General features: G+C 26.6%; 1 protein-coding gene across 4 annotated transcripts in view; it reads right to left on the bottom strand.

Annotated features, from left to right (window-relative positions):
* The window catches only part of LOC135923475 (paraspeckle component 1-like), a 31,365-nt gene that overhangs the window by 4,194 nt on the left and 14,553 nt on the right, over nucleotides 1-12,618 (bottom strand). For 3 of the 4 annotated variants that reach the window (XM_065458237.1, XM_065458238.1, XM_065458239.1), the window contains exon 8: nucleotides 273-380. In XM_065458237.1, the coding sequence (XP_065314309.1) occupies nucleotides 273-380 (108 nt within the window). The remainder of the gene's footprint in view (nucleotides 1-272; nucleotides 381-12,618) is intronic. The other variant, XM_065458241.1, reaches the window with a different exon arrangement.

The raw sequence follows: 12,618 nt of genomic DNA, 5'->3' as shown, positions 1-12,618 counted from the left end.
CAAGGAACTGTTGTATGTTATAATAAATCTATTGCTTACAAGATATACTTAAAAAACTGTATTAATTATATAAAATGTAGAGAAAACAATAAAACAGGACCTCCTTGGCAACAATTTTTAAATTTTCAATGAAATGGTTTTTCAGAAAAAAATTATGAAGCATTTAAAAATATAATCAAAATAAGAAATTAATTTAGGTCTTGATTTTTTTTATCAGGACAGACTTGTAACCAGTTTATATAATAAAAAAATAAAGAGATGATAATATTTACTATTAGGTATTTTGAAGCAATATTACATTGATCTTGATTTTCAGTACTACTACGATTTGATTGGTGATTTTCAGTATCTTTTTGTCGAACGGTATCTTGTACAGGAATCTAAAAATATAATAAAATAGGAATTATATTTAAAAATCTAATTTCCATAGCTTTAGAAATATCCTTAAAAAAAACTATATATAAATTATGTAAAATTGTAGTGTAATATTAATATAAGATTGTGTAAGAATATCTATAATATATCAGTTCAGTTGATAGTTCTAAAATATATATGATGATGTATCAGTTAGTTCTTATTGATTTTATGGTAAGGGAAGATGTTTAATATGATTCTGTGGTGATTTTTAAAAAAAATATAAAAATATCAGAATACCTATTTAATAGTTAGAATTTTAAAGTAGCATCACACTATGAATGGTATCTTCTATTTGATTATTTTTTTTAGTCTAAGAAAAAAAAATCATTTTGCCAGATTAAGAAGAAAAAAAACCTTTGTTGGGATTCGAACCTAAATCCATCAAATAGCGACGCTCTTGCCGATTGGGCCACAAGCACTTTTCAAAATTAACGATTTTTTAATTAAAAATTGTGAAAGTGTGACTGTGACAGTGTGCCAAAGCTTTTATATATTATAGATGAACGTAGACTTGTTTAAATACATATAAAATTATTTCTATTCACTTAAATGAGAGACTTGGATCAATACTATTTTATTTAACCATTTCGCACCAATTTAGTAAAATTGAACATTAATTATTCAACTTGCTAATTATTTTTGGCAAGGAGACAAGTTTATTTTCAACAAGAAAAACATTTTTTAAACAAACTTTAAAAGCTGACTAGCAGGATTTCAAAGTTATATTTTAAAAAATCGTAGAGGGAAGACGCATGAAATGATAATACTTGTGATTGGAAATAGGAAGATGATTCGATGGAAGCGGTAAAAGGGTAGTGTAAGAGGTAGAAAGTCTTTGTCAAAACATATTTAAATATAAAATGATAAGTTTACCCAACATTCTCTAGTGAATTTTTTGGATATAGATTTTATTATTAAAAAGATTTGTTAGTATTCTTTATTGATATGACTTAGTAAATATCTCGAATATATATGTCGTATTGAGAATGGAAGCCATTGGGATTTCGTAGAAAATTTTTAAAATCAGAGTGGAACAAATTTTAGGTCAAATCAGATTTTTTTTAAATGCATTAAACCATTTAAAATTGAAATTTCGATCGTAATGGATCTCAGATCTCAATGACTGACTTGTGTATTGATTTACTTATGCTTAAATATTATTTTGGCATATCTTTTTAAAAGACTATTTTATATTTTCTTAGAAGTTTCATTTAGCCTGTCAGCTATAGGTGGGGTGGGATCGGATAGTAGGAACTATTTGCAATATATATTCTACAATTCTTAGGGTGGATAAGGAGTAAAAAATATTTAATGGGAGGAAATCTAGGCATACTGTGACTCCGAAAAATTTCTCCTGAAGACTCTGGGTCTGAATCATCCTATTAGCAAAAAGTTAATAAAGTCTAGACTTACATCAAATAAAAATAGAATCAGTCTATTGATAGATAATGGAATAAAATTTAGAAATAAAGGATTTATTCGCTATTCGAGATTTCATTCAATTAAGATGTTTCAATATAGTTTTTAAAATAATTAGAATTTAAACATTTGAGTATTTGCCTAATTTTTTTTTGTCACATATAATATTTTCGATATGTTAAAATTTTAAATAATTCAGAAATATTTCTTCCATATCAATTAGTGTTGTTAAAATTTATATAGTAGCCAGTTAGCTAGGAATATATATTTGCCGGGGGTAAAATGGAAAAAAAGAAATTGAATTTAGGAAAAATTTTACTATGCATATACAATAATAACATTTTTCAGGCTTCAATATAAAATAAACAGACTATCAGTATATCAATAAATACATAGTCTTATTTCAATTGTTACTGTCCATCTTTTACGGAGATTCTAAATGGGATCTTGAACATAAATATGCAATTAGTCAATCCCCTTTCCATAAAAAAGTTTTCAGAACTTCACAATCAGTTAAATAAATATTAAAAATTGCAATTTATTAATTAAATTTGAATATTATTTATTAACAATAATACTATTATTAGTTAAAATAGTAATAGAACTATTAGAATATCATTTAATTGAACACTATAATAATCATTATTCACTCATAGTTTTAGTTTTATACTTGATTTCAATTTTTAAATAAATTTTGTCAGTTTTTAATTTATGTTTTTAAGTTACAAATATTATTTCGTTTTTGTTAGATTTTACCGAATGTAGTGGGTATAGTTGATTTTGCAAATAGGAATATATTATTTAGTGAATAATAAAATTTTAAATTCACAAAGAAAATAGGAAGGCGAACCTTGGAGCTTTCAGGTTCAAAATCTATAGCGTAATTAAAAAGGTTAATATTTGCAAAAAGGCTTATAGTTACAAAATGACAATTTGTATTTTTACCATCATTATTTTTTTAACTTGAAAAGGTCATTTTTGGCATTTGGATTCCATGTAATCCTTCATAATGCAAAATTTTATCAAAATTAAAAAGCTCGGGTTAACATGTTATTGATTTGGTATGGAATTACCCTTGGATAGCTATAAACTAATCGCTAACGGGGTCTACAAGCTTGATATCAGGCCTTAGCCTGAATCGCGAAGTTAGTTAAAAAAAAACTAACAGAAACTTATTGACTGTTTAGTTGCCGTAAATATAGGTTAGATTTTACCAAATCTAATTGTTTTTGTCTAATAAAAAAAAAGTAAGATAGCGAATTTAATTAAAAAACGATTTATTTATATAGGCAAACCTCAATTGCCGTAAAATTAAAGAAAATCTATTTCCCGATCAGCATTTATATAAAAAATGGTTAAATATGTAAAAATCATATTTTAAATAAAAATGTATTTAGATTCAAACACTGTGTATATAATTTGTTTCCTTTGAATTAGAAGATATATATAATCAACATAATTTAGAGGTATGATTTGACGTTCTTATAATTTCAGACTAACAATTTGAAACATGATTTATTATTATTTAAATAAAATTTAAGAAACCATGAAAATCAATTGTCCTCCCGAATCAACATCATTTAGGAATATGATTAGATCTTATAATCCGATAAAAAAAATAAGAGAAAATTGAAACTTATTAATTGATAAATCGTAATATTTAATGCTTATATCATTTTGATTCCACAAAGTTATTAAAGGATCGTATATAAAAAGCAGTGAAATCGAATATTATTTGTAAGCCAAGATTATGTTTAGTTACTTTTCAAATACACACTTAAGATAACAATTATAATATAATCTACTCAATAAATTATGATAATACACTATGCTAAAATATAACAAGGCATTTTTTATATATAAATTCCAACATCTCATAATAATTACCTTCAATCTGGGTTTATTAATTTTGCATTTTATAATTGGTATTACATATTAAACGGCACCATTATAAAAATTGGAAAAAACTATAGGGGTACGTTACAGATACAAATATTGAAAATACATTTTAAAGAAATAAATAATTGCACTGGAATATAAAATATACTACATATTTAATATTTAAAAAATTGGGGCTTAATAATGTTTTACTGGGACTAAATTTTCAAATTCATGTCAAAAATAAATTCACAAGATTTTCAAGGGCCTTTTTGATTAAATCATGATATATTTGATTTAAATCAAGTTTCATTCATAATACAATAAAAACTATTTTAGTGTACTAAATTTTTTTAAAAATAATTATATGTTCTTCCTCAACTAAAAATTTGATATTCGTTAGGCATATTTTAAAATAATTATACACTTTGTGCAAAATGATAGTAAAATAAAATGTAATGCTGCAAACGCTACTTCAATAAAGAAACGCATTACTTGTTACGTTTGGGAAAAAAGACCAATCGTTACAGGCCATTTAAAGCTATGCGTTAATCGCTAAAACTAATACTATATGATATAAAAAATTTCCCCTTTTTACCGAGATATTAAAATAAAATTATACAAAAATAACATATTATAAGAAAAGTTTTTCTCGTGATAATTTATTTATTTTTTTTAACAATTTTGATCAGATAAACAAGAGCTCTTCGTGCTCAGCATAGGTTCAACTATGCCAGAGGATGGGACGGCTGTTTATATTTAATAAATAAAAAATTTAAATTGGGGAATTTATTTAAAATTTAAAGAATTATCTTTATTCAAATCTTCGATCCTAGTCATATTTTCTTTTATCTCTTGACAGAATATAATTTGAATTCAAATTTTTACATTCTTGTGGTTATTATTTGAATTGACCTGTTAGGTATAGAGGTAAAGATATTTGAATTAGGATAGAAACTACACATACAAAGTTTATATTTAATTATAAAATATCTCATACTGGGGCCTGGATTCCAGATGATACTTCAGTAGAAAGGCAGATAAGAGCTGAATTGTTTATATAATCAAGAGATATCAAGGCCACATTTTAATAAATAATGCCATCAATAAATGTTTAACAGCCACTTATACCTAACCATCTTGATCCACCACCCGCAGACAGATTAAGGTCCTAAGGAATGACTATAATTCCTCTGATCATCGGTATTAATACGGGATTTTAGTTGTGTCTCATTATTTCTTAATGACAAATTTATCAACCCAAAACCAAATCGTAAAAGAATAAAAAGATCTTACCAATTTTATATTTACTCTTATAGTAATCTCTTCAATTGGCTTAAAACTTTTTAAAACACTAGAACTCAAAATCAAACTTCATAAATGAGGCTAAGGAATCACTCGTTATCCGACAAAGAATTTAACTTAAAATATTCCGTCATCCTACTTGGTGTTGTGATTGCATTATTTACATTTGCTTATAAATTTGAATATTTACGAAAAATAATTATTTTTATAATAATTGAATATGTGTCTTGTTTAATAAGACGGGTATTATAGGGTTTTAAAGATATTTGGTTTTGTTCGATATAAATTTTTGAATAATGATGTAAAGTTCATTATAATGAGACGAAATTTTATGTTATAATCGGATGATGTTAATTTGATATAAAAGATACAATTTTTATAATTTGAAACACTTCCATTTTTTTTACTTTCACTTAATTTTTCGCATATCATTTTTAGTATTTTTTGGTATGTTTACCTTTATATTTAATTATATAATTTTTAATTAATTTTTGGTATTAGTATTTAATAAAGGATTCAAAACTATAATTTTAGTATATATTTTTATTTTATTTTTCTAGGTTCCAATTTCCTTGATCAGACAGTTCATCCCAACTGTGACACTTGGGAAAGCAAAAACTCAATATTTATTATGTATATATATATTCCTTTAAATATAATTCTATAGCCTTGTAAACAATTTTATATAAAGAATGATTATTTAAAAAAATACAAAAATAAATTGAAAATAAATGTAATAAATAAAAATGAAAAGGTGGTTGATCTGAATGAAAAACTGCTTAAATTATTTATAAAAGCAAGTACGAATGGCGTTCCTTTCCTCAAAAATTGTATAAACAGTTAATAACGAAGTTACTTTAACAGCACTGATATTAAATTATAATGAAAAAAGGAGGGTAATATAGATCGTGATTTGGACAAAAATAAAAATAAGCCAACCAATCATTATATAAATACTTTTTGAAGTAACTGTACATTTTAAAAAATGTAACGAGTTATTTTAACAGCCCTAAGCTAAGCGTATTTTTCATAAAAAAATTTGTATTTCAACAAAATATCTTACGCAACTCGCAAGAAAGATCTTACTTTCGCACAACAATACCGATCCAGATCGGCATGCGTCGTCAAAAACCTCAATTTAGGGGCTTTATTTATAAACGGCAAAATTAATATTTTCGCCGCCAAATAAAATACGCCTTGAGATTTTTGTAAATGTCGGGGCTTGAATAATATCTTTGGCTAAAATCTAGATTTAGCAGTTTAAAAAACTACCTAAATTCAGATTTTCGAAAACACTAGGCGCGATACATTATATTAGCGCAGTTTTTTTTTAAGGTTTAGGCTCGACCCGATTAAATTTCCGGGCTGGAAGGTTTCAGATAATTATATTGAAATTGCAAACTCTAAAAATAAACTAAATGATACATATACGATATATAATATTTTTTAGAAAAAAAGTGTAAAATTTTCTACGGAACCAGATTGGTTGTGACTCTTAGAGGAGTAAGATTTTTTAATGAATATGATTGGTAATTATCAAAGCGGCGCACGCCATATTTTATATAACGCAAGCTGGGATAGGATACTTTTTCGGAGTTGAATTATTTGTATCCGGGTAACTTAAATTTTATATTACTTTCGGGAAGGGCTCGGTCAGACCTAAAATAATGAATTGTCAAAAAAAAACGCCTTCTTGGAAATATATTGAACTATATTAGTGTACAAATATAATGCATTAATCTTTATAATATACATTAATCATCACATCTAAGGCATATATACTCAAAAATGTAGTCGTGTTATAAATTTATGTATCGGAAAAAAAACTTTTCAAACATTAATTTTATAACATAACAGTTACAATTAATTAAAACTTGATTTTTTTAAATTATGATTAATCACATATAGAGATAGTTAGGTATGTTATGTATTAAAGCAAACTGCGAATTAAAAAAAATAAGGAATATTAATGAGCCAATTGTAAATTAAAAAATTTTGTAATGTAATATATTTCAGAATCAGTTCCTAGTCTGTAAAAAAAAAATTAAAGTAGAGATCTAATCCACTAGCACATCTGTTCATTGTTTAAAATCTTTTGTCATGGTTGAAAATTACGCTACAGCCAAACACCACCCACATAAATTTATCAAACAGTTTCAAGGCATTTAATTCAATATAATATAATTTGGAAATATTTTTTAATACAATAAAGGATATAATAAATTTATTTCGTCAAATCAAAAAATTTTAATAAAATTCGCTTCTGATATATTTGTAATATAAAAACAACGCATCCATATTTTAGATTCAAAAAAAGTTCTCCTTTGTTCCAGAAAAATCTTCCAGCAATATTAAAGGTCTTGTTCGGAAGAAGCACTGGTTTCTGAAATAGTAAATATTCTCCTCCACAACGTCGGCTGTTTCAATATTTAAAGTATCTATTTATTTAGAACATGTAATTGTTAAGTGAAATAAATTTTTAAATAAATAATTCGATACCATTCGGGTATCGATATCTTGGGTATGAGGCCCATTTAAAAAATTTTTATTCATTCGCCAATCATCCAAATTTTATTTTAACCTGCCTGCCCATTGCAGACCTCTACTTCGAAGTACCATACAAGGTCCCTGAATATAAATCTTAGTTTAAAAATAAAAAAATTCCGCTGAACAATTTGAAAGCCATTGAACAATGCATGAAATTGTGTTCGTTTCAAACCAAGGCACAAGTTTAAATGTATCTTGGGCAAGTAAAAAAATATAATAATGCTGCTATTGGTATAAATTGTTAATAATTCAATTGTTTCCCATCATGACGTCAATATAAAAAATTGGAAGTAATATAACATAGATTAGGAATAAAAGTGCTTTTATGAGATTTTTATTGATGAAGCTATGTTAATTTAACCGAAATTAGATCTTATTTTGATTACTATAAGTAAACCTAGATCCTTTTGACAAAAAAAAATGACTAGAACAGCTGTTAAAATATACTTTTAAATGTAACAGGCTACGCTCTATAATTCAATAACTTTTTAATAATTCAAATTATAATAAACAATATGTTATACATAATCAATATAATAACAATGTTTGACAAGTTCAGTTAACATCTTGATCTTTATAGTATCCGGTGTATTCTAGGATAGGTTGTTTTAGGTGGAGAGAGCTTCTAGTCTATTAAACTTAAAGAGAAAGCATATCTATAGAGAAGAAATTACGACACTCTCCCCGATTTCTACTAGATAAAGGTGTTTCCTTCCGGGCGTTTAAAAATAGACGCAAATTCACAGGGCTCTAAAAACAAAGGTGTGTACTCCATTCATGAGATATTTTGATGTTATATGAGTTGGAGGATTCGAACTCTGATATTAAATTTCCAGTTTTTGTTTAAAGAATTGGATTATCCTTAGTCTGTAAGGTAGTCATATCACGTTGTTCGATCCAATGGGTGCCTAAACATTGTAACTCGTACGATAATTCATTTTTACAATAGTAACACTTAGGTATTAGTAAAATTGATCACAGTAGTAAAAAAAATCGTTCTAAATGTAGGTATCTTGGTATTATATCATTAATATTATCTTTTTCCCAGTATAATTTATCGACTCTATCAAAATTAAATTGAATTTATAAAACAAATTTCCATTCATTTTGAAATTATAAACTAATTTTTGGATTTTATTATTATTAGAAGGAACGTGCTACCTGAAAATTGTAAAGTAGCGAATTTATCATTAGATATAAAAAAAATAGATATATTTAAAATGTTGGCGTTAATAGCACTGTTTTAATATTAGATCATAGAAATAATTTAGTAGATATTTAGCGCTTCAGCAATCGTATAAGATATTAATACCGTTACATCCTTACAATAAACAAATTTGGAATTTTTTAAAAAATTAAGTGTATATGAATTTGTTTTTCCAGAACTAAAATTAAGTAAATGACTTAATAGATTGGTTAAACAACGATAATAAAATTAGGCTGATATTAAATGTTATTTTGGCATAATGTAAACGTTATTATTCCATTCTAATCGTCGGTCAATTCTATCAAAGACTAAGCTTAGCATTTAAGTATTATAATATATACTATTATCTAGAATTTTATAATTTAGGATAATATATGGGGGAAAATTAAGAAAAACCCAAATTTCATAGTAATGGCGTCGCAAATATTTTTGGCGCTCAACTAAAATAATAGAACAGATTTTTTAATTCTAATTTCTTTTAAATAAAATTTAGTGTGGTCCTACTTATAAGGTCAGAATTCTGAATAATTTCAAAAATAATGTTATGGTTCTAGATATTTAAGTCATTTCCAGTTCTGCCTCGAAACGCTTAGTGTTTCATCTTAAAGGGAAATAAGTTTTTTTTTGCTATAAAACATACAAAATTATTCAATCTTTTAAAGGTTAGTTGAATAAATCTTTGTTACAATTTTGCACTAGAAAAATTTTTTTTATTCTAATGCAATATAATTTATCGTAAAAATTGTTGGTTTTTTGTATTCATTTTTTTAAAAAAAATTAAATTCTTAAATAATTGTAAAAATAAAATCTAACAATATTTTTTTATAAATAACGGTATTATCAACTCGCTACCCGTAAGGTTAGCGGCAAAATATGGTAGTAGTGCGTTACTAGTTTAGATTAAGCGGAAAACCTCCATAGCGCTTCAAACATCAAAATTAAGATAAAGAAGAACGATAAGGCCTAAAACTATAATTAAATCTAGCGAAATTATTTATTGCTGTTGGAATTTTTTTTTTCTAATAGGAAATTATGATAGAGGTTGTTTGTTTACAAACATGAAGTGGCAAACTCTTAGGATAATAAATATGAATATAGACGGATATGTAAATATCAATTTTAGCATAATAAACAAAGTAAATATTGATTTTTAAAAAAATGAAAGGGAGCAAAATATCTAACCAACGAAATACTACATCAGCAAAATAAAGATACAAGATATTGAATGAAATACATAATTTATTTATTATAAATTTTATTTTATGGCTAAAAAATATCATAAAATTTGTTATTTAAATTTTGCATATATTGCAAAATAAAATTCCTATGGTCAAGAATTTCAAAAAACATATAAACTTAAATTCTGATTACTTTCATATTAGAAATCAGTGGCGTAGCTACGGGGGTGGTTTTCGGGTTTGGACCCCTCCCAGAGCTAAAATTTTTTAGATTATACGTTTAAAAGACTTAAAAGTGACTTTATATCAAATAAATACCATTAATATTTATATTTTTTGGTTTTGATGTCTGTGAAAGGATATTATATTACTATTGAAATTATTCTGGGGAGTATTATTATAAAGTCATTGAGAATAATCTACTCAATTATAATAACATATTATTGATGCATTTAAAAAATATATTTAATATATATTATCGAAGATAAGATTATGTAAGATAACCAAGCCGAAGGCCGGGCAAAAGGGCCTAAGGCCCGTTAAAGGGGGTCTGGGGGCAAAGCCCCCCAGGCTTTTATATGTATGCCCCTCTAAGAAAAATTTCTAGCTACGCCACTGTTAGAAATAATAATAGTGAAATATCATTTAATAAGTCTTTATAGTAAATAATAAAATAATTAGGCCATTATTATTTAAATTTTAAAAAATATATCTCAAAAAACAACGGATAATGAAAAATAATTTTTATTATATATATTTTTGTTTTTCGATTTTAAAAGGACATTTGTATGATAGACACGGCAAATACGTTTGAACGTCTATATTACAAGTTGGAATTTTAAAAAATTTTTGAAGCAGAGCCTATTGGCTCGATAATAGCATCTTTCAGGTTACGCCAGATCGAATTCATATTCGGAATATCATATTAGGAGTCAATTCAAATTTCGGAAAGGAAGAATTCGATTCGTCACATCTGTTTACAAGCGTGCGCCAATCAGGATTTTTTTACAAACTATTATTAAAAGCCTGAAAAATAATAATAATAATAAAAAAATGGAAATAAGAATTTTTTTATAGAAGGGAATTTACGCGGGAACTTAGCGGTGTAACCGATTTTTTAAAATAAAATGGGGGCCGATATTTCAAATGCTTATTCAAGGGGATACATAAAAATGAAAGATAATTTCCATTTTCTCTCATACAATTTGGCAACTGGTAAGAAGGTTAAAAATTCCAAGATAGCTAACAGTTATAAAAATTGAAGACGATATCAGCATGGTTGAAGTGCCCCAAGAGTAAATACAATTTGGCATCGGGGGTAAGAAGGTTAAAAATTCCAAGATAGCCAACAGTTATAAAAATAGAAAACGATCAGCATGGTTGAAGTGCCCCAAGAGTAAAATTTTTCACAGTGAGAAAAACGATTTTAAAGTTTAGAAAATCAAATATAGCAAAAACTTATACAAACAATTTAAGTAAAAAAAAAACGAGAGGTAATTCTAAAGTCAAAATTAATTTTGAAATCTAGTTCTTATTTATACATCGTCTTAAAACGACGAAACATGGATAATATAGATGGAAAAAGCTGTATGGGCACACCTCTACGCGGATAAATTTGCGGATAGTTGGCTTCGTCCATCCATGTTTTGCGAATAAATTTAATTAGTTTGTCGTGGGTAGAAGTTAACGCTAATCGGATATATCGAAATTGATGGAGTTATTACCAAAACAAATTTAAATATACCGAAGACAAATAAGCCCGAAAAATAAAACGTAGAACGCATCGTTACCTAATATCGAAGCGGCACAGAATTCGATATTTTTTAAGTATCGATATTTGCGGGTTATTTGTGGTAGTAGCCGATTATTTTTAAATAGCCATCCTCTTTTATTCAAAAAAGGTACCCAAGGTTTATATAAATTCTGTATCACACGTTTTTTTTAAATAGATTTTTCATACACCCTGAGATAAATCTTAGATCCTGGACTGATAAGGACCTGAATTTTTAAGAAAAAAGCTATCTTAAAAATGTCTATTTCAATGCTATAATGTTTATCTATTTCATTCTACGTATTATAAGATAACATTCTATTTTGTTTAAAAAATTAATTTTATAATTGTGGTATTCCATAGGGAAAGGGAAGAAAAAGAATATAGGAAAGAAATCAGAGTTTGATAAAAATTTTGAACGAAAATTAGTAATGATAATAATGAAAGATTTTTTATTTTGAAGGAAAGATCAATATTCCTGGATCACGTGACTATATTTAAGTGTTAGGTGGGATCTGTGGGGTTTCGGTCGAACAGCCCATTTTAGGGTAGGGTCAAAAAGTTCGCAAATGAAAAATTATTACGGCTGACAAGTAGTAATAAAGTATTTCGTAGAATTAGCAAGACAAATAGAATTAAAAGTGGGGCCAAAAACCCCCCTATCCAAAATTTCCACGACCAGTCCACACTAACCGTAAAATAAATTTAAGTAAGGGGGGGATAAGGAGTCCAAGTATATATCTTTCTAATGCAATGAGGGGAACTACAAAAGCATCATGATATTTAAGAAATTTTAAGCCAAAACTTAAAATTGGAGATACTATGATGGAGAAATACATGGATAAAAGGAAAGCTAACAATAAAATTGTTATAAAATGATAAAACTAATGGAGGCA

This window comes from Gordionus sp. m RMFG-2023, chromosome 2, assembly GCF_954871325.1.
Source record: "Gordionus sp. m RMFG-2023 chromosome 2, tfGorSpeb1-WG-v2, whole genome shotgun sequence".
Lineage (NCBI taxonomy): Eukaryota > Metazoa > Nematomorpha > Gordioida > Chordodea > Parachordodidae > Gordionus > Gordionus sp. m RMFG-2023.
The sequence above is the reverse complement of the archived record's forward strand: the minus strand, read 5'-3'. Positions and strand labels throughout refer to the sequence as shown.